Source organism: Pan troglodytes, chromosome 1 (assembly GCF_028858775.2).
Source record: "Pan troglodytes isolate AG18354 chromosome 1, NHGRI_mPanTro3-v2.0_pri, whole genome shotgun sequence".
NCBI lineage: Eukaryota > Metazoa > Chordata > Mammalia > Primates > Hominidae > Pan > Pan troglodytes.
The window spans coordinates 213,840,654-213,863,420 of record NC_072398.2 but is presented as its reverse complement, the minus strand read 5'-3'; the positions used below and the strand labels follow the sequence as shown (position 1 = coordinate 213,863,420).

At 50.2% G+C, this 22,767-nt stretch overlaps 1 protein-coding gene across 3 annotated transcripts in view; it reads left to right on the top strand.

Annotated features, from left to right (window-relative positions):
* Positions 1 to 15,395, top strand: part of PADI4 (peptidyl arginine deiminase 4) — a 55,456-nt gene extending 40,061 nt beyond the window's left edge. For 2 of the 3 annotated variants that reach the window (XM_016955012.3, XM_016955009.3), the window contains 6 exons: positions 6,219 to 6,373; positions 7,670 to 7,814; positions 8,044 to 8,146; positions 10,220 to 10,290; positions 10,659 to 10,787; positions 14,925 to 15,395. In XM_016955012.3, coding sequence (XP_016810501.2) covers positions 6,219 to 6,373; positions 7,670 to 7,814; positions 8,044 to 8,146; positions 10,220 to 10,290; positions 10,659 to 10,787; positions 14,925 to 15,158 — 837 coding nt within the window. In that variant the 3' untranslated portion in view covers positions 15,159 to 15,395. Of the gene's footprint in view, positions 1 to 6,218; positions 6,374 to 7,669; positions 7,815 to 7,918; positions 8,147 to 10,219; positions 10,291 to 10,658; positions 10,788 to 14,924 lie in introns of those variants that run through there. The other variant, XR_001718324.3, reaches the window with a different exon arrangement.
* Positions 15,396 to 22,767: the final 7,372 nt, after the last annotated feature.

Genomic DNA, 22,767 nt, shown 5'->3' with positions numbered 1-22,767 from the left:
CAGCTTGATCTCCAGGTAACCCTGCCGAGGAGGTGGCTCAGGCTTGGACCTCCTTGTGCTCTTGAAGAAGCTCTTGCTGCAAGGCGGAGGTGGGGCCAGGGCTGGAATCTTTCCCAATGCCCAGCTGGAGGCTCTGTCTTATGGGTGGTGTTTGGTCTTCAGGGGCTCCATCTGGGATGTGGGGGGTTTTGGGATCAGTGGATCAGTGGTCATTTCCTGGGTGTGACTTTATCAGCCACAGGCTGTCCATGTGGAGGTGGGAAGTGACGTATTGCTGACTCATGCTTGACTAGCCTGGCAGGTTGATGCAAACTCAGCACAGAACAATAATAATAATAATAATAGTTGCATTTATTGAGCATGAGTTGTGTGTTAGCCAGTGCTGCATTCTTTACCTGCACTGACTCATTTAATTTGATAAACTGTTATGGAGATACTATCAATAGGCCCATTTTATAGAAGAAGAAACTGAGGCTCAGAGTAGAGAAGTTGGAATTCAAACCCGGCCAGTCCGGCTTGGTGAGCATGCTTTTCCCCGCCCTGCCTCCCTCTCCCTGCTTTCCCAGGAAGACCCCAGGCCTGCACTCTGAGTCCTGGCAGCCCCTTGGCTCAAGGTGCCCAGGGAAAACGATGGAAGGAGTGTGGGGTCCAAGGTTTGCTAGGACAAATGGCTTTCCGACAAGCATCTGTACTGTGCCCCAAGGGAAGGGAGAGTGGCCCTGCCCACACAGAAGGCTTCAGAATGAAACTTCAGTTAAACTCAACAACTTGTCCCGAGTCTCGCTTCCTCCTGGCCAAGCTGTGCGCTGAGCAGTGGAGACGCAGAGATGCTGTTGGATTCACAGTGTGTACTCAGCCATGGGGTCGAGTTCATCCTCTTTCAGCAGCGTTGGGGCGAACCAGCCAGCTGCTACCGTGACTTTGCCCTCTTTCCGCTGCTTTCAGTCCTGCCTGGTTCAGTGGCTGTGTCTCCTACTTTGATGCTCCAAGTATAACAAAGGCCAGATTTTCTGATGCCACAAGTCCTGCTGGACAGACAGACGGACACCTCGGCACCATTGTTGTCCCCTTTCCCACAGACAACTTTGGATGAAGGCAGGCAGCACTGGTCCCTCAGCTAAGCACATCTGCGTATTCCAACTCAAATCACTCAGAATGAGGCCAGGTGTGGTGGCTGACACCTGTAATCCCAGCAGTTTGGGAGGCCAAGGAGGATGGATCACCTGAGGTCAGAAGTTCGAGACCAGCCTGGCCAGCATGGCGAAATCCCGTCTCTACTAAAAATACAAAAATTAGCTGGGCATGGTGGTGTGTGCCTGTAATACTATCTTCTCAAGAGGCTGAGGCAGGAGAATCCCTTGAACCCAGGAGGCAGAGGTTGCAGTGAGCCGAGATTGCACCACTGCACTCCAGCCTGGGTGACAGAGCAAGACTGTATCAAAAAAAAAAAAAAAAAAAGAAAGAAAAAGAAAAAACAACAACAACAAAAAACACCCAAATCACTCAGAATGAAGAGAATTGGAGAAAAAGTCACACTCAGCACCAGGCTTTGGCCCCACCTGCCTCTCCAGCACCATTGTAGGCCACTCTCGCTGTCCCTTACCCAGCCCCACCTCCACTGGCCTCCTTCCTGTTCTTCAAACTTGCCTAATGTTTCCCCACCTCACGGTCTTTGCATATGCCGTTCCCTCTGCTTGCAGTGCTGTTCCCTGTTCACGGGGCTGGCTGCTTCTCAGCCTTCAGGTTTCAGCTTCTATTCCCTACTCAGTGAGGCCTTCCCTGATGCTAAAAGAGGGATCCCTACTCCCACCCCAACTCCTAGCCTTGTCCACTACAGCCCCCTGTTGACTTCTTCAGTGTATTTTGTTAAAATCATGGACTCGTTCATCTACTTTTCGTTGCCTGCGCTGCTGGGCCTGAGGCTGTTATGCCTTACGCTGTCCATCGGGCAGCTGGCATGAAGCTTCACACACAGTGGTTGTTCTTCCCGTAAGCATCGTCAGTAAATTTTCTATCACCACCGTCAATGGGAAACCAGCAGCACTTCCTGCAGATAGAAGGCAACTGTGAAGTTAAACAGAACGAAACAAGATCCTGCTACCAAAGCCAGCTCGTTACAAGTGACTGCAGCATCTCTGAGCTCGAGGTCAGCTCTCTGGTGGTTAAAATGAGGGATTAGCAGGTGTCAAGGATGTGTTTGCATCACTGAAACTTGAATTTTTGAGGAACCAGAAAAGACTGGAGGAAAATGAGAAGGGCAACAGCTTTCCAACGTTGTGCCTCAGGCCGCATCACCTGGCATCCATGAGCGTCCCCCGCACAGCCCACTCTTGGGGGGCCACTTCTGCAGACTATGGATATGCCTTCATTTGCCTGCAGAAATCCAAGGCTGAAGGCTGTATAACTGACCCCCTCTCACAACAACAGCCAGGGCAGTGATGTGGATGAATTTACATTCATTCATCAAACACTGTTTGAACACATACTCAGCGGGGCCTTGTTCTAGGCACTTGAGATATGACAGGGAGCAACACCAAGGTCCCTGACCTCACGGAGGGGATGTTCTGGCCCAGAGAGACAGACAGCAGACAATGAATAGAACCAAGCAGTTATATGGTTCCTTAGAAGGGGATGTTAAGAGCTACAAGTGCCAGGTGTGGTGGCTCATACCTGTAATCCTAGCACTTTGGAAGGCCAAGGTGGGAGAATTGTTTGAGCCCAGGAGTTTGAGACCAGACTGGGCAACATAATGAGACCTTGTCCCTACAAAAAAAAAAAAAAAAATTGTTTCAATTAGCTAGGCATGGTAACACATGCCTGTAGTCCCAACTACTAGAGAGGCTGAGGTGGGAGGATCACTTGAGCCCAGGAGGTCAAGGCTGCAGCGAGTCATGATTGCACCTCTGCACTCCAGTCTGGGTGACAGATGAGACCTTGTCCCAGAGGAAAAAAAAAAAAAAAAAAAAAGAGCTACAGGGAAAGACAGAGTAGAGCGGAATGGAGGGGCTCATAGGTGCCAGCGTGGTAGGGAAGGTGGATTAGGTTACATTCTTAAAGCCGAGTCTGGTGGCTCATTCCAGTAATCCCAGCACTTTGGGAGGCCAAGGCTGGTGGATTACTTGAGCCCAGGAGTTCGAGACCAGCCTAGGCACCATAGTCAAACCCTGTCTCTACCAAAAAAAAAAAAATTAAAAATAAAAATAAGCCAGGCATGGTGGTGCATGCCTATAGTTCCAGCTACTTAGGAGGCTGAGGTGGGAGGACCCTTGAACCCTGAAGGGTGAGGCTGCAGTGAGCCGTGATCACACCACTGCATTCTGGCATGGGCAATAGGAGTAAGACCTGGTCTCAAAAAAAAAAAAAAAAAAAGATTGCGTTCTTAAATAGGATGGTCAGGGTGGGCTTCACGGAGAAGCTGACCTTGCAGCAGATGCTTGAGGGAGGTGAGCAAGTTGGCCATGTGAGTAGGTGTCTGGGTGAAGAGTGTTGTAGGCAGTGAAACAGCCAGTGCAAAGGCCCTGGGGCAGGAACATGCCTTGAGTGTTCCAGAACAGCAAGAGGGCCTGGAGGGGTAGAGCAGAGCAACCAGGAGGAGAGGCAGTCAGAGAGGAGATAGGAGGTGGTAGAAAAGGCAGTCAGGGAGCTGATGGGAGGCAGTAGGAGAGGCGGTCAGGGAGGTGATGGGAGGTGGGAGGAGAGGCGGCCAGGGAGGTGATAGGAGGTGGTAGGAGAGGCAGTCAGGGAGGTGATGGGAGGTGGGAAGAGAGGCAGTCAGGGAGGTGATGGGAGGTGGTAGGAGAGACTGTGGTCAGAGAGGTGATGGGAGGCAGTAGGAGAGGCAATCAGGGAGGTGATGGGAGGTGGTAGGAGAGGCGGTTGGGGAGGAGATGGGAGGTGGTAGGAGGGGTGGTCAGGGAAGAGATGGGAGGTGGTAGCAGAGGTGGTCAGGGAGGTGATGGGAGGAGATGGGGGGCGGTAGAAGAGGCTGTGGTCAGAGGTGATGGGGAAGGGACGGGATGACCGGATGGGGTTGGGCTTGTTGGCTACTGTTAAGGCTGCTTGTTTAGAAACTGAGAATCATCACAGGGTCTTAAACAGAGGAGGATTATGATCTGGTTTGTTAGAAAAGGGAACAAGCCCTGCTATGTGTTGAGTAAAGAGAGCAGAGGCAAGGGGGAAGGGAGTGGGCAGGTGAGGGATGCTGGGAGTGCAGGCAGGGTGTGGCCAGAGGAGGTGAGAAGCCATGAGATTCCGGCTATGTCTGGAAGGCAGAGCCAGCAGGGCATTCTGACCCCCGCTATGAGAGAGGCAAGCCAAAGCTGACAGCAAGGCTGTGACCTCTGTGGGTGGCAGGCACCATCCCCTGGGAGGGGAGGACTGTGGGAGGAGGAACAGATTGATGGAGAATGAGGGGGTGGGAAGAGGGGACCCAAAGTTCTGTTTAGGGCAAGTGGGAGACAATTGGTCAACATCCGAATGGGAAGTCAAGTGAGAGTGGATACACATCTGATGTTTGGGAGGGAAGGGATGCCCAGAGATGCGAACATGAGGGTTGTCGGCTCGGGAACGGAATTCCATGAGACTTGGCAGGACGACTGAAGGGGCAAGTGAGGTTGGAGGTGAACCAGGATCCCCCGGTGTCCTGAAAGCCAAGTGCAGAAAGTGTGCGGAGAACACAGGTGTGACCGCCTGATTCAGGGGCTTCTGAGGGGAAGGCGAGGCCCGCGCATTGCACTTGGGATATGGCCATGTGTTCATGGAGACCTGGACAAGGAAAGCTTTGATGGGCGGGAGAAGCGGGTTGGTCTGGATTTTAGAGAGAAGTGGAGAGAGGAACTGGAAGTGTGATTGTTAAATCTGTGGAATCAGGCCAGGCGCAGTAGCTCACACCTATAATCCCAACACTCTAGGAGCCGAGGCAGGAAGATTGAGCCCAGGAGTTTGAGACCAGCCTGGGCAACATAGTGAGACCCCATCTCTACAGGAAAAAACAACTTTAAAAATTAGCCAGGTTGTGATAGCATGCACCTGTGGTCCCAGCTACTCGGGCGACTGAGACGGGAGGATCCTTTGAGCCCAGGAGGTCAAAACTGCAGTGAAGAAGTAAATCTGGAGACCACAGACCTCCTTAAGACCTACTCATCTTCCCAGAAACTCACACCTGGGCACACAATTTGGCGTCTACTCTCAGGGAGTTCATGGCCCCCATGAAGCCTCAGGGAATGGACCATCTATGTGTAGAAGGCTAGATGTACCCTCTCCTGGGAGGCAGGGGAGATGGGCGGTGGACTGAATAATGGCCCCTCTACATCCTAGTCCCCCCGAACCTGATGTTTCCTTATATGGTAAAAGGGACTTTGCTGAATGTAATTATATTAGGGATCTTGTGATGGGGTGATTATCCTGGTTTATCCTGGAATGCGGGAGGGCCTGTGATGATGGAAGCAGAGACTGGATATCTTTGAAGGTGGAAGAAGGGGCTGCCAGCCAAGGCGGCTATTAGAAGCTGAAAAAGACACGGAAATATAATAGATTCTTTCCTCAGGGCCTCCAGGAGGAACCAGCTCTGCCATGCCTGGACTTAAGCCCAGTGAAACTGATTTCACACTTCTGGCCTCCAGAATTTTAAGAGAATAAATGTGGCTGGGCGTGGGGGCTCATGCCTGTAATCCCAGCACTTTGGGAGGTCGAGGCAGATGGATCACTTGAGGTCAGGAATCCGAGACTAGACTGGCCAACATGGTGAAACCCCATCTCTACTAAAAAAAAAAAAAAAATACAAAAATTAGCTGGGCGTGGTGGGGCGTGCCTGTAGTCCCAGCTACTCAGGAGGCTGAGGAGTATTCCTTGAACCAGGGGCGGAGGTTGCAGTGAGCTGAGATCATGCCACGGCACTCCAACCTGGGCAACAGAGTGGGACTCTGTCTTAAGGGGAAAAAAAATGATGTTTTACAGATTTGTTTTATGCCCAAGTTAAGGTTTACCAAGCAGCTGGCACGCTTTAGGGACCCAACAAATGCTAGTCCCTTTTCTTGTCCATTGAATGAACTCAACATTCCTTTAACCTTCCACACATGATAACAGCACCTGCTATGTACCAGCTGCAGACGGTACTGAGTTACTTCCTGTGCCCAAGTTCATCTCTAAACTTGGACTCCCCGACCCTTCACCAGGGACCTCATTCCTCTAACTCTTGGCACTCCCTTCTCCTATCTCAGGGTCCAGATTTTGGCTATGTAACTCGAGGGCCCCAAACAGGGGGTATCAGTGGACTGGACTCCTTTGGGAACCTGGAAGTGAGCCCCCCAGTCACAGTCAGGGGCAAGGAATACCCGCTGGGCAGGATTCTCTTCGGGGACAGCTGTTATCCCAGGTAAGGAGGGGAGTAACAGGAAGGGGCGGCCAGGACCCAGGGATGCCGTAGAAAAGCAGAGGCCAGAGTGGAAGCTTTGCCTTCCTGCTTCCGACTCTAGACAGCCCAACAGACTTGAGGGAGTGTGAGAGGAATCCAAGCGCAGGGTGAGGAATGCGGGCTTTGGAGCCCATAGACCCAAGTTCAATTCCAGCCCTGCCATTTACCCTCTTTCAGTCAGTGAATATTTACTGAGCATCCAGAATGTTCTGGGAGCTGGGAATGCAGCCGTGGACATGAAAGACAAGTCCTTACCACTACTCTAGTAGGGAAACAGATGATAGAAAAGTAGACAAGATAATTTCAAATGACAAAAACAAAAGAGAGGGGCACGGGAGGAATAGGAACTGTTAGGGTGACCAGGGAGGTCCTCTCTGGGGAAGGGGCTTTTGAACTGAGGCCTAATGACAGAAGGGACAGGGCCACATGGAGATCTGGGACAGAGAGTTCCTGGCAAATGAAAGTGCATGTGCAAAGGCCCTGAGGCAGGAATGAGTGCCTGCGTGCAAGGCCAGGATGGCTAGAACCTATTGAACAAGAAGAAGAGGCTGGGCACAGTGGCTCACACCTGTAATCCCAGCACTTTGGGAGGCCAAGGCAGGTGGATTACCTGAGGTCAGGAGTTCGAGACCAGCCTGACTAACATGGTGAAACCCCGTCTCTACTAATGCAAAAATTAGCTGGGCCTGGTGATGCATGCCTGTAATCCCAGCTACTCGGGAGGCCGAGGCAAGAGAATCGCTTGATCCCGGGAGGCGGAGGTTGTAGTGAGCCGAGATTGCGCCAGCCTGGGCAACAGAGCAAGACTCTGTCTCAAAAAAAAAAAAAAAATGAGGAAGAGCAAGGCACTGCAACACTAATTTTTTTTTTAGGAGAAAACTGAGGCTCAAACAGGTGAAGGAATGTCCCCAAGGCCACATGGCTAACAAGAGATCACCGACTTAGGTCAGACTGGCTCTAAGCCCCATGTGTACCCAGAATACCAGCGTCTCATCTAACTCAAGAGGCAGTGCTTTCTGAGGCTAAGCTCTGTCCTATTTACCTTAGTGACTCTGTGCCTCAGTTTCCCCCAATAAAACTAGAATGACAATTCCTTAATTTCTCAAATGTTAGGGGATAAAATAAAGGCATTCTAGACTCCTGCATCCCTTTCTCAGCTGAAGGAGAACCCTGACCTTTTTGCCAAGCCCCTTGTCCTTCAGGGACTTCCCTGTAGCCCTTGCTGCCAATAACACCCCTTTAACCCTGCCACGACAGCAATGACAGCCGGCAGATGCACCAGGCCCTGCAGGACTTCCTCAGTGCCCAGCAGGTGCAGGCCCCTGTGAAGCTCTATTCTGACTGGCTGTCCGTGGGCCACGTGGACGAGTTCCTGAGCTTTGTGCCTGCACCCGACAGGAAGGTACAGTCTTGGGGGCTGCCTCAGGAAGCCATGCCTCCTTCCTGGGTAGACCCTCTGCCTGGGGTGGGAGCAACTTTACTTGTCTATTTTTCCTTCACCCTTAGGATGGCAGTAGAGGAGGTGGCCAGCTTGGGTCCAAGTCCACACTACTCCCACCCTCAGCAGATCCACCCTCGTTGGGAGCTCCAGGGGCAAAGCTGACTTCTAACCCCAGTGTTTCTGCCTCCAGGGCTTCCGGCTGCTCCTGGCCAGCCCCAGGTCCTGCTACAAACTGTTCCAGGAGCAGCAGAATGAGGGCCACGGGGAGGCCCTGCTGTTCGAAGGGATCAAGAGTAAGTCGGCCCTGCCTTGTTCTCCTGTCTGTGCACCTTCCTGCTTCCCGTAGTCCGCTGTTGCCTGGAGGGAATCATCCAGGCAACAGGGTAGCATCTGAGCACCTACTGTGTGCCAGGCACTGTGCCAAGTGCTAGGGAGACTGCATGAACAGGGCAGAACAGCTTGCTGCCCTGTGGGCTCACAGGCCAGGGGGAAGTGAGTCAAAAGAACAGCTCCAACACAGGGGCTTTGAGGGGTGTCTGAGTGGATGGAGCTCAGGGAAGGCTTCTTGGAGGAGGCAGAGGCCAAGCAGGAGCATGCAAGTAGGGGTTGGCTGGGCAAACGGGGCAGGGAAATGAGAGGAAGAGAGATACCACAGGCAGAGGGACAGGGGGTGGGGCGGCTCAGAGGCAGGAGAAAGCACGATGTGTGTGAGGACCTCGGGGAGGTTCGGTATAGCTGGAGCACAGATGAAATATTACTCTTTCAGCAGAGCTCACAGACATGGGCCAGGCCCCGGGCTGAGATGCCTCTGTGGCTGAGAGCTCTACCTCAGATCTGAGTATGTTGCGTGGCATCAGGAGAGGGCGGACCTGTTTCTTCCTCTCTCGATGGGATCTCTTTGGAGATAAGATAATTTAGCGTTAATGCAAGGCAAAATGTTCCAGTGAACAAGTTTCAGTGGTTCAACTTTATAATAATTATAAGTAAACCTGTTGAATTTTTCTGGACATTCTTTTCTTTTGAAACAAAGTTTTGCTCTATTGCCCAGGCTGGAGTGCAATGGCGCGATCTCGACTCTCTGCAGCCTCTGCATCCCGGGTTCAAGTGATTCTCCTGCCCCAGCCTTCCGAGTAGCTGGGATTACAGGTGTGCACCACCACACCTGGCTAATGTTTTGTATTTTTAGTAGAGATGGGGTTTTGCCATGCTGGCCAGGCTGGTCTCGAACTCCTGACCTGGTGATCCACCCACCTCGGCCTCCCAAAGTGCTGGGGTTACAGGCATGAGCCACCACGCCTGGCTTAAAACAAGGAAATTTCTTATTGACAGCAACTAAATGGTACTTGTAGCATTTTTATCACACAGTAGATTCCATCCATTCACTATACTTTTCTGAGCTGTCTGTCCTGCATGCAAATAGATATTTTTAATGTTGTCTGTTTTCTGTGCTGTTCCTGTAAGTGTGCTATTAAAATACACTAAACTAGGCTGGGCGCGATGGTTCATGCCTGTAATCCTAGCACTTTGGGAGGACGAGGCGGGTGGATCACGAGTTCAGGAGTTCGAGGCCAGCTAGGCCAAGATGGTGAAACCCCGTCTCTACTAAAAATACAAAAATTAGCCGGGCGTGGTGGCGGGTGCCTGTAATCCCAGCTACTTGGGAGGCTGAGGCAGGAGAACCACTCGAACCCGGGAGGTGGCGGTTGCAGTGAGCCAAGAATGTGCCACTGCACTCTAGCCTGGGTGACAGAGCAAGACTCCGTCTCAAAAAAAAACAAAAACAAAAACAAGAAAATATTAAACTAGGCCAAGTGTGGTGGCTCACACCTGTAATCCTAGCACTTTGGGAGGCTGAGGCGGGTGGATCACCTGAGGTCAAGAGTTTGAGACCAGCCTGGCCAACATGATGAAACCCCGACTTTACTAAAAGTACAAAAATTAGCTGGGCGCAGTGGTGCGCACCTGTAATCCCAGCTACTGGGGAGGCTGAGGCAGGAGAATCACTTGAACTCGGGAGGTGGAGGTTGCAGTGAGTCAAGATCGCACTACTGCACTCCAGCCTGGGCGACAGAGCAAGGCTCTGTCTCAAAAAAAAAAAAAAAAAAAAAAAAAAATTACACTATAAAAATATATTTTAAAAAGAATTTAAATGAGGTGAGAACAACATTTTTAATGAGAACTTATACTGCTAAAATATTGTATCAAAGACATTTGACTTGCAGATGCTCACAGCAAACCTGTATGGTAAGAATTATTACTGACTCCATTTTATAGATGGGAACACTGAGTCCCCCCCGGCACTGGCTGGGAAGAGGGAAATCGACCTCTAAGTTCATTTGCCTTTTTTTTCCTTTTCTCCATGACAGAAAAAAAACAGCAGAAAATAAAGAACATTCTGTCAAACAAGACATTGAGAGAACATAATTCATTTGTGGAGGTAGGAGCCTGGGTGCCTACACCCCAGCAGACCTGACGCCCTGTCCCCCGCTCAGCCACTTTCCCAGTGATTAGAGGCACACAGAGGCTCAGGGTCTCAGGATGCGCTGGAAGACAGAGACACAGAAGCAAGGGCAGAAGCAAAGACTGGGAGAGGCTGAGGGAGCAGAGGGAATGGGAGGCCCCAGGGTCCCCCGAGGGCACTGGCCAGAGGCCCCTCTGTGCAGGGAGGCCTGGCAGCCACCTTCACTGCCTTCCTGACACTGTCCCAGGTCCTTCCCTCCAGCAGGGGGCCTCAGCCCCACACTGTCCCCCAACCCCCCCGACTGCCAGCAGTCCCCCACTCACTGCCCCTGCCCCTTCCCCAAGAGATGCATCGACTGGAACCGTGAGCTGCTGAAGCGGGAGCTGGGCCTGGCCGAGAGTGACATCATTGACATCCCGCAGCTCTTCAAGCTCAAAGAGTTCTCCAAGGCCGAAGCTTTTTTCCCCAATATGGTGAGGAGGTGGCAGCTTTAAAACCCCAGGGTGTGGCATGGAGGTAGCTCAGCCCGAGAGGCCAGTGGGGCACCCGGGCGGTCCCAGAGGGCTTGGCTCCTCTCCATAACCGTTTGTAGCTTTGTCCTGAGTGGTACAAGGTCAGACGTGACCAGGTCCATGCACGTTGGTGTCTTTCCACAAGGTCAGGCTTCTACTGATGCTATTTCCATCATAAAATCCACAAGCCACACGGAGTTCCCCAGGGGCAGTCCTCAGGTGGGCAGAGCCCTGGGCACACAGGCTCAAGCCACTCCACAAGTCAGTCAGTCCTGCAAACCATACATAGTAGTGTACTTAATCAACACAGAAATGTTACAGATGAAACATTCATACCAAACAAAGCAATATTTAACATCAAGAGAGAAGGGGATAGGAAAAAGGGTCAGTGAACCAGTCCAGGGAGAGTGATGTGGACAAGGAGAGGGTCCTGGGCTGATCTAAATGGACATCAACGTCTTGCAAGGAAGAGTGTAATTTTGGCAGAGCCTTCAACAGCGGGTGCCAGGTGCTAATCACTAGTGACAGCAAGACAGTGTCTGTTAAGACAGTCATCTTGAGGCCGGGTGCGGTGGCTCATGCCTGTAATCCTAGCACCTTAGTTGGCCAGAGTGGGTGGATCACTTGAGGTCAGGAGTTCGACACCAGCCTGGCTAACATGGTGACACCCCCATCTCTACTAAAAATACAAAAATTAGACAGGTGTCCTGGCAGGAGCCTGTAATCCCAACTACTTGAGAGGCGGAAGCAGGAGAATCACTTGAGCCTGGGAGACGGAGGTTGCAGTGAGCCAAGATCATGCTATTGCACTCCAGCCTGGGTAACAGAGTGAGACTTTGTCTCGGGGAAAAAAAAAAAAAAAAAAAAGACAGTCATCTTGAGCTAGTGAAGACCTGCTCTTTTTATAGCCAGAGTCCTCTGGTGAGGACTGATAGTAATAGAGTATGCCTGCTTATGTCCCTATCTGGTTGGGTGCAGTCTCTGTTGATTAGGCAAACATCTGGTTCCTGTTAGCATGGTGCCTTTTGAAATGTAAGATGGAGTCTTTTTCTAAGATGGAGTCACTTATGCCAAGGGTGCTCTATACAGGCTTGCATGGCCCTGTACCACTTCCAGAGCACCTTCTGGTATCTCACAACAATTCCAGGAGTCAGAGTCTATCGTCGCTTCTGCCAGGGCTCTGGCTTCAAACCCCATGCCGTAACCACCATGCTGCCTTCCCACCTAGCAGCTTCCCTGGGGCTCCGGGGTGGTGCAGGGGATGGAGGGATGGATAGGGAGTCAACCAACAAACAAGACACCCTCAAGTTGCCTTATGCACCATAACAGGGACACACATGGGGGCACCACCTCAGACTGGAGGGTCCGGGAAGGCCTCTGTGAGGAGGTGGGGCTGGCACTGCCTAGGCTGAGTGGGATTCACCTTCTGGAGGCTGCACTTGTGGGTGGTCCCACCTTTGTCTTGAGCGTTCACTGTGGCCCCTAAGTGCTGTCTTGATATCATCCATTGTGTTTTTGCCATTCCTTGGCCCCATTCCTCCCTCTCTTCAGAGCATACCCGAGACCCAGGCAGAGACTTCACCCGGTCCTACTGGGGAACCCCAGCCACCCCCTTCTTCTGGAGCTGGGGGTTACAGTTCAGGGAGGAGCCAGCAGGCCCTACCACAGTGGTTTTCAAACTGGGTTCCCACTCAGCCTAGGCAGTGCCAGCCCCACCTGGGGCTCCGGGGTGGTGCCTCAAATCCAGTGGTTCAGATTTTCTGTTTCTGCATTGACATTCTGCAAAAGATTGTGTGTAGAATAAAGGGTTCCTTGGCCAAAAGGAATTAAAGTATTGACCCCAAGCGTTTTGTTTCCCTCCAGTTTGGCCAAGCCAGGCTTCCCAGTGCGGGAATGAAAGTGGACGCCCGCGGCTATGGTAGTCAGCAACGCTGAGGGCTGACTGTGTGCCTTCACTGTTCAAGGTCCCCAGAGGGAGTCTGAGCATGAGACCAGACTCTCTCCCAGGAGCTGGCTGTGGGAGGCGGGGAAGAGGGAGTGATGAACAGTACGAGGCACTTAGCACGCATGGGCTGTGTCTAGGCGGTGGCAAAGAATGAGATGCCCCCTTGAGGACTCATGACCCATGGAAAATGGCTGTGCATCTACTGTGTGCCAGCACAGTGCTGTGCCTACATGTTCTTACCTAATTGTCATTGCAACGGAGATATGTGTTGGGCTCATTTTGCTGATGAGGTTCAGAGGGGTGATATGACTTGCCTAAGGCCACACAGCTATTGAATAGCAGAGTTGGGATTCAAACCCACATAGGCCTACAGCCAAAATCCCACCTTCCCACCTCACCAGGCCGCCTGCCAATCTAATGGAGGAAGCAGAGTCATTTACATACATTATTTACATATGGAAAGTGCCATAACAGAGGCAGTCATTTATCTGTCTAGTCAACAGATGTTTATTGAGTGCCTACTACGTGCAAGGCGCAGTGCTGGGAGTTATGGGAACACAGAGCAGGAGTGACTGCCAGAGCTCAGGGATTCATGGGCAGTTTCACAGAGGGGCTGCCATCTGAGCTGGGCCCTGAGTAATAGAAAGAGTTTACCAGAAGGTGACAGGTAGGGGTGGAGAACGTAGTGTTAAGAGCATGGGCAGCATCAGAAAGAACGAAATCAGCCAGGAGGGGTGGCTCATACCTGTAATACCAGCACTTTGGGAGGCTTAGGTGGGAGGATTGCTTGAGTCCAGGAGTTCAAGACCAGCCTGAGCAACATGGAGAAACTCTGTCTCTATAAAAAACACAAAAATTAGCCAGGCATGGTGGCATCTGCTGAGGCAGGATGATTGCTTGAGCCCAGGAGGTGGACACTGCAGTGAGCTGAGATCGCACCACTGAACTCTAGCCTGGGTGAAGAGTAAGACCCTGTCTCAAAAAAAAAAAAAAAAAAAAAAAAAAAATTTAAATAATGTCCTTTGCAGCAACCTGATGGAGCTGGAGGCATTATCCTAAGTGAACTAAAACAGAAAATCAAATACTGCATGTTCTCACGTATAGGTAGAAGCTAAACAGTGGATACACATAGACACAGAGATGGAAATAATAGGCACTGAGGACCCCCAAAATGGAGAGAATGAGAGCGAGGTGAGGGCTGGAAAATTACCTATCGGGTACGATGTTCATTGTTTGGGTAATGGATACACTAGAAGCCCAGTGCCCACCAGTAATCAATATACCCATGTAATAAATATGCATATGTACCCCCAAATCTAAATTTTTAAATTTAAAATAAATAAGAGTATGGAACTTGGAGTCTAATAGCTGTAGTCCAAGTATAGCTGGGTGGCCTTAGGCAAACCATTTTCCACGTCTGGGTCTGTTTTCTCATTTGTAAAGTGGGGCTATTATTTTTATTTTGTTTTAATTTTTGAGACAGAGTCTCGCTCTGTCGCCCAGGCTGGAGTGTATTGGAATGATCTCGGCTCACTGAAACCTCCACTTCCTGGGTTCAAGCAATTCTCCTGCCTCAGCCTCCCAAGTAGCTGGGATTACAGGCACACCTGGCTCATTCTTGTATTTTTAGTAGAGATAGGGTTTCGCCATGTTGGCCAAGCTGGTCTCGAGCTCCTGACCTCAGGTGATCCACTCGCCTAGGCCTCCCAAAGTGCTGGGATTACAGGCATGAGCCACCACACCCAGCAATTTTTATTTTTGAGGTAGAGTCTCGCTCTGTCGCCCAAGCTGCCAGGCTGGAGTGCAGTGGCACAATCACAGCTCACTGCAGCCTTGACCTCCTGGGCTCAAGTGATCCTCCTCCCTCAGCCTCCAAAGTAGCTGGGACCACAGGCACGCACCACCATGCCAAGCTAATTTTTAAAAATACTTTTTTTAGAGATGGGGTCTCACCATGTTGCCCAGGCTGGTCTCAAACTCTTGGGCTCAAGCGATCCTCCTGCCTCAGCCTCCCAAAGTGCTGGGACTACAGGTCTGAGCCACCACCCCTGGAGGGGCTATTATTTCCAAAGGTCAGAGAAGGGTGGGGCCGCTCGGATTGCGCTGCAGGCTGCCCGCTGCTGCCTGTGACCTGAACCCTCACTTCTCTGCAGGTGAACATGCTGGTGCTAGGGAAGCACCTGGGCATCCCCAAGCCCTTCGGGCCCGTCATCAACGGCCGCTGCTGCCTGGAGGAGAAGGTGTGTTCCCTGCTGGAGCCACTGGGCCTCCAGTGCACCTTCATCAACGACTTCTTCACCTACCACATCAGGCATGGGGAGGTGCACTGCGGCACCAACGTGCGCAGAAAGCCCTTCTCCTTCAAGTGGTGGAACATGGTGCCCTGAGCCCATCTTCCCTGGCGTCCTCTCCCTCCTGGCCAGATGCCGCTGGGTCCTCTGCAGTGTGGCAAGCAAGAGCTCTTGTGAATATTGTGGCTCCCTGGGGGCGGCCAGCCCTCCCAGCAGTGGCTTGCTTTCTTCTCCTGTGATGTCCCAGTTTCCCACTCTGAAGATCCCAACATGGTCCTAGCACTGCACACTCAGTTCTGCTCTAAGAAGCTGCAATAAAGTTTTTTTAAGTCACTTTGTACATGAGGTCAAGATGTTGTTGGTATCATTCATTCATTCACTCATTTGTCATGGTTGAATTGACTATCACAACACAAACTGAAAAGTGTTAACAGGCTGCACTGAAGGCCACGTTATTGTGTGTGTCTTTTGCTCCCAGACATGTATTTGGGCTATAAAATTTTGCATGATCCTAGTTCGTTCTGAGTTTCCCACGGGACCTTTCCAACAAGAGGAGGAGGAGGGAGCAGGGGAGGGGTAAGCCCCGCTGAGAATCTGGGCATATCCCTCTTTAAACTCACCTACAACTGGGCATTCACCTACGTACTGATAGCGATGGATTTTTGTGGAATGAAGTAATTCATCTCCTCGGTGTTCTTTTTTATATTGCCTTTTATGGCTTCGACATAAAGACTCAGATTCCTCTGTAGAAAATAAAACTCGATAGCTTGAGATCATTAAAATTGAGACCAGATATTGGCTCAAAAGGGTCCAAGATATTCAGAGAACACCCAGGGATCCTGTTATTTTCATGTAGGTCATGGAGAATATATGATGGTGGAAAAGATGAATATCAAAAGCCTCTGCCTTCACACTTCCTGATTTCAAAACATACTACAAGCTACAGTCATCAAAACAGTGTGGCATGCTCATAAAGACAAATAGACCTATGGAATAGAATAGAAAGCCTGGAAGTAAACCCTCGAGTATAACATTTCTCCAAAGATGATATACAAATGGCCAACAAGCACATGAAGAGATGCTTACCATCACTAACCATCAGAGAAATGCAAATCAAAGCCACAGTGACCTCACACCCATTAGAATGGTTACTATAAAAAAAAAGTGTTGGTGAGGATGTTGAGAAATTGGAATCCTTGTGCACTATTGGTGGGATTGTAAAATGAAATGATACAACTGCTATGGAAAAAAGTATAGAGGTTCCTAAAAAAATAATTAGAAATACAACTGATATATGATCCTGCAATCCCACTTCTGGGTAAATATCTGAAAGCAAGATCTCCTTTTTTTTTTTTTTTAAGAGGGGGTGTTTTACCATGTTGCCCAGGCTGATCTCAAACTCTTAGGCTCAAGCAATCTGTCCACCCTGGCTATGGAATATTATTCAGCCTTAAAAAGGAAGGAAGGAAGGCCAGGCACGGTGGCTCACACCTGTAACCCCAGCATTTGGGGAGGCCAAAGTGGGCAAATCACTTGAGCCCACCAATTTGAGACCAGCCTGGACAACACAGCAAAGCCTTATCTCTACAAAAAAAATAAAATTAAAAAAAAAAAAAAAAAAAAGAGTTGGGCATGGTGGTGCACACCTATAGTCCTACCTACTTGGGAGACAGACGTGGGAGGATCACCTGAGCCTAGGGAGGTCAAAGCTGCAGTGAGCCATGATTGTACCACTGCACTCCAGCCTGGGTGACAGAGTGAGTGAGACCCAGTCTCAAAAATAAGGAAGGAAATCTTGTCACATGTTACAACATGAATATGCTTTGAGCACATTACGCTATGGGAAATAAGCCAGTTACAAAAAGAAATCCTGTATGATTCCACTTACATGAGTTACCTAGAAAAATTCACAGGAACAGAAAGTAGAGGCTGGGCCAGGTGACTCACACCTGTAATCCCAGCACTTTGGGAATCCGAGGCAAGTGGATCACTTGAGGTCAGGAGTTTGAGACCAGCTTTGTCAAGATAGTGAAACCCCATCTCTACTAAAAATATGAAAAATTAGCCAGGTGTGGGGTGCACATGCCTGTAATCTCAGCTACTCAGGAGGCTGAGGCACATGAATCACTTGAGCCTGGGAGGTGGAGGTTGCAGTGAGCCAAGATCGCCCCACTACACTCCAGCCTGGGCAACAGAGCAAGACTCTGTCTCAAAAAAAAAAAAAAAAAAAAAAAAAGTAGAATGGTGGTTGCCAGGTACTGGAGGAGCAAGAAGAAGGGAGTTGTTGAATGGGTATAGAGTTTCAGATTTGCAAGATGTAAAAGTTCTGGAGATCTGTTTCACAACAATGTAAATATACTTAACACTGTTGAACTGTACACTTAAAAATGGTTAAGATGGGCCAGGTACAGTGGCTCACACCTGTAATCCCAGCACTTTGGGAGGCCAAGGCAGGCAGATCACCAGAGGTTAGGAGTTTGAGACCAGCCTGGCCAACATGGTGAAACCCCGTCTCTACTAAAAGTACAAAAATTAGCTGGGCGTGGTGGCGTTTGCCTGTAGTCCCAGCTACTCGGGAGGCTGAGGCATGAGAATCGCTTGAACCCAGGAGGCGGAGGTTGCAGTGAGCCAATATTGTACCACTGCACTCCAGCCTGGGCATAGAGTGAGACTCTGTCTCTAAATAAATAAATAAAAACTGTATTTTTTTTTTTAAAGCCTCTGCCCTGCCCACTAAGGAGAAGTGGATCCATAAAACCTGGGTCAAAATACACTGCTCTGAAGACAATCGGCTGCTCCCCCAGCCCCAAATGTACTGAAGCAAAGGATGTGAGTGTTTCTGTGGACCAGAAGGGGGCCAGGGACAGAGGAAGCTGGTATGAGTTTAGCCCCAAACCTGGCAGATAGGGCTGCCTTGAGCAGTGAACAGGACTTAGCAGATAAAACTGAAGATTTTGCTGGATTCCTAGGGCTGGGGAAGGACTCAGAGACAAGCTGGTGGATAAGGCACCCCTGGCATCAGGGGACATGGAGATGCGCAGATGTCACCCCAGCCACGTATGGGTTGCAGGTGGGAGGTGTCTCTGGAGAAGTCAGGGAAGCCCACGGGAGAGAAAGTGCTACCATCCCTCTAGAGCACAGAGCCATCCCCTGATCATGCCCATCAAACAAAAACTTCCCTGTTCCTTTCGCCTTGCTCCCACCTCTCCCTTCCCCAGAGACCACATAGGAGTTTCCTGAAGCTGCTGTTACAAATCATCACGAACTAAAAGGCTTAAAGCAATAGAGATGGACCCTCTCTCAGTTCCAGAGACCAGGAGATCAAAATCAGTCTCACTGGGCTGAAATTCAGGTATCAGCAGGGCCATCCCAGCTCCAAAGGCTTTAGGAGGAGAGTTTCTCTTCTAGCTTCTGCCAGCTTTCCTCAGCTAGTGGCTGCCTCATGCCAATCTCTGCCTCCCTGGTCACATGGCTTTCTCTTCTGTGTGTGTCAAATCTCCCTCTGCCTCCCCCTTATAAGGACACTTGTGATGATATTTGGAGCCCATCAGATAGTCCAGGACAATCTCCCCATCCCAAGATCTTCATTCACCTCTGCAAACAGACTCTTTCTTTGTTTCTATATGAGACAACTTACAGGTTCCGAAGATTAGGACCTGATCTCTCTTGGGTGCCATTATTCCACCTACTGTAGGTTGGAAATCACCACGTGCCAGCTGCAGCCAGCAGAATAGGAAAGAAATAAGCCAGGCACCTCCTTTCCTTTCCACAGCTCTAAGCCTTGCACCTGCATTAAGCCTTCATAGGAAAGGGTGAACATTCCCCTTTACAAAACTGAGTCTTTTGTGTGGGAGTCGACTTTCCAACTCCTGAATTGAGAATGTTTTATGTCTGGTTCCTGGAAACAGATTCTTAGATGGAGATTTGCCTGCAGGAGGTTTATGGGGGGTGCCGGGGGAGGGTGTTTCAGGAAGCGCACCTGGGAGGGAGTGTGGGACTCAGAGGGGGACACTGAACTGGGATGCAGTTGCCTCAAGGCTTCAGGCAATGCACGGGGTATCTTGGGGGCTGGGGAAGGGCCTCAGAGTTGTCCGGCATTCAGACAAGGCAACCTGGCCTTTGTCCCCCCACATTGGATGTGGCTGTCCCCAGATGGGGACACAACCAGGTACTAGGCCGCTCCTAGGCACAGAAGGCAATTCCAGAAGAGAGACTTGCGGCACTCGCAGCAGCTGGGGGCGTGAGTGCCTCCCCCTAAAGGGGGGTGCGGTGGCACACCACAGTGCCCACCACAGTGACCTCAAGTGACCATGGGACTTCTGATGAGCAAACCTGAGTTGAGCATGATGAGCAAACCTGAGTTGCCGAGAGAGAACTTCTGCATGGAATAAGCATGTGAGGAGTGCGGGAGTCAATACAAAGTTACTTTATGATCATGTAACCCAAGCAGGTCCAGCCAATGCCAGTTGGAGAGCTCGAGGCCAAAAACAAGAGCAAAATATGGTAGAAGGTGACTTTATTTACCAAAACTAGCAATGGGGGAGTGGTTGGATTCACATCAAAAGCAACTGCTTCGCCTTTCTGGGGTGAAGGCGAGTTTAAAAAGGGAAATTGGCTGGGTGCGGTGGCTCACACCTGTAATCCCAGCACTTTGAGAGACGGTGGGCGGATCACCTGAGGTCAGGAGTTTGAGACCAGCCTGACCAACATGGTGAAACCCCATCTCTACTAAAAATACAAAAATTAGCTGGGCGTGGTGGTGGACGCCTGTAATCCCAGCTACTTGGGAGGTTGAGGCAGGAGAATCGCTTAAACCTGGAAGACAGAGGTTGCAGTGAGCCGAGATGGTGCCACTGCACTCCATCCTAGGCGACAGAGCAAGACTCTGTCTCAAAAAAAAAAAAGGAAATTTGGTACAGGAGGTGTGCAGGAGTTGTGAGGAGTACAAGGTCTGTGTCTTGTTTCCATGGCTAACTCGGGTCTCAGTCCCCCTAAAGCACGGGCTGACGTCATTTCAGCAATGTGCTGAGTTGTTGGCTAGCTGCCTGGAGGTAATCTCTTGAATTCTGCAGCTGGGTCTCCAGGCTTGGTCTGTCTCAAGATTAGCCCCTGGAACTTCTTTTATCATCATCATCATCATCATTTAGAGACAGGGTTTCATTATGTTGCCCAGGCTGGTCTCAAACTCCTGGGCTCAAGGAATCCTTCCGTCTCAGCCTCCCAAAGCTCTGGGATTACAGGCGTGAGCCATCACACCTGGCCTGGAATTTCTAAGCAAGCATATAATTAGATACTAGCATACAGTTAGATAAATGTGAAGGGGCTTTATGGTGGGAAAGGGAGGGACATGGAGTCTATTTTAAGGTTAAGGGAAAAGGCTTCTGCAGTTTGCTTTAAGGTTACTTCTTGAGACTAAAGAGAAAGGGAAAAAAAGTTGTAAAATGCATTTGAAGTTAAGCTGCTCAGTTACAATCACAAACCCCTCGGTTCAGTGGAGACACCCCTGGAAGCCCATTGGGTTATTATCTTTATTTTATTCATTTATTTTTTTTTTGAGATAGAATCTTGCTCTGTCGGCCAGGCTGGAGTACAGTGGCATTATCTCGGCTCGCTGCAAACTCCATCTCCCCAGCTCAAGCGATTCTGCTGCCTCAGCCTCCTGAGTAGCTGGGATTACAGGCGTGAGGCACCACACCTGGCTAATTTTTGTATTTTTAGTAGACGGGTTTCACCATGTTGACCAGGCTGATCTCAAACTCCGGACCTCAGGTGATCCACCTGCCTTGGCCTCCCAAAGTGCTGGGATTACAGGCCTGAGCCACCGTGCCCGGCTGGGTTATTATCTTCTTAGGGAGAGGACAAGGAGGTGATTTAGTCATTTGCTCCACAATAACTTGTTGAGTACCTACTATGTCTGGAGCTGTTTTGCAGATGCTGGGGATTCAGTGGTGAATAGGAAGCCCCTGGAGGCGAGCAGGATGTGCTCTGGGTCTGAGTCACTTTCATCTCTGTCCACGAGGCTGGGTGAGGAGCCTTCCTCACTGTGCTCTGTAGAGCCCTGGCACAAGGCAGGGCTGCCCCAGGGTGGGGAACGTCAGAGCTTCCAGGCTGCCCTCCTCCAGACCCCAGAGCCTGGACTGGGCCTCAGCGACCCCTCCCCAGTCAACCCGTCTTCTCCCTCCAGCTGCCTCTGGCCGCTTGTGCGTGAGGGTGGGTGAGCCCTTTGGGATGAGTCTCATCAGAGCCTCTGCACGCTGAGTGCTTCCTGCCTGCTTAATTTTGCCACTTTCAATCCAACCAGAGAGGCATTTGGGGTCTTGCTGACCAACCCCCTGCCTCCAAGAGCAACTAAAACAGAGACATCCTTGAGAGTTATGTTGAGTGCTTAAAACCTCCAGGGAGGGAATTTTTTACTGCAACTTGCAAATTTAGCCAGCCTGGCTGACCGAACAGGCTTCACTCAGTACCTCATCTCCACCTCCTATGCTGGGTACACCTGGGTGCATATTAGAGCAAAGGCTGAAAACAAATGTTTATATTACAGTACAACCCTATGTAAAATACACAGCTGTACAAAGGGGTAAGGCTGCTTTTTACGTACTGATATGAAGAACTTCTCTCCAGTATAACTATGAAGTGAAAGAGGCAAGGTATGGAATACTGGGTGGCACATACTACCGTTTATATAAGAAGACGGTAGTAGGAGGAGAGAAGAAAAGAGCAAAAGCGCCCCGGACATATTAGGTGTTCAGCAATTCTAGTGGAGCAAATGACTAAATGACCTCCTTGTCCTTCCTCAAAAAAGATAACCCAATGGGCTTCCAGGGGCATCTCCACTGAACTGAAAAGTTTGTAATTGTAACCAAGCAGCTTAACTTTGAGCACATTTTACAACTTTTCTCTTTAGTCTCGAGATGTAACCTCGAAGGAACCTGCAGAAGCCTTTTTCCCTTAACCTTAAAATAGACTCCACGTCCTTCCCTTTCTCACCATAAAGCCCCTTCAAATTTATCTAACTGTATGCTAGTATTGGAGGAGGAAGAGAAGAAGAAAAGGATACACACACATATTTACTTGGTCATGCATAACATTTATTTGGAAAGACATATAAGAAACGGGTAACACTGTCACTACCTCCACCTGCAGGTGGGTAAGGCACAGGGCAGGAGGGAGACTCTGAACTTGGAATCATGTGACTGTGGTACCTATTCAGGAGTAAGCATGACCCAGCCTGGGCAACATAACAAGACCCCAGCTCTGCGGAAAAATGTAAAACCATTAGCTGGGCATGGTGGTGCACATCTGTAGTCCCAGCTGCTCAGGAGGCTGAGGTGGGAAGACCACTTGAGCCTGGGAGGTCAAGGCTGTGAACCATGATCACGCCACTTCACTCCAGCCTGGGTAACGGAGTGAGACCCTGTCTCAAAAACAACAACAACAACAAAAAACTCAACCCAAGCTTAAGACATGAAATGAACACAATTTTAAAGTCAGTTATGTAAGTTCCTTGTGCCAGAGCAAGAGTTCCTATTTCTTTGCTCTGTGGGCTCCGCTGAGATGAGTAGCAGCTGATGACCCTGGCTTGATGTATTCATTCCACTAACACTTGCTGTGCCCCCACCCCCGCCGACACAGCTGTAAGCAAAGAGCTCACCTTAATCACTGGGAGTTGGGATGCACGTTCCTGGACCACACCCTAGACCTT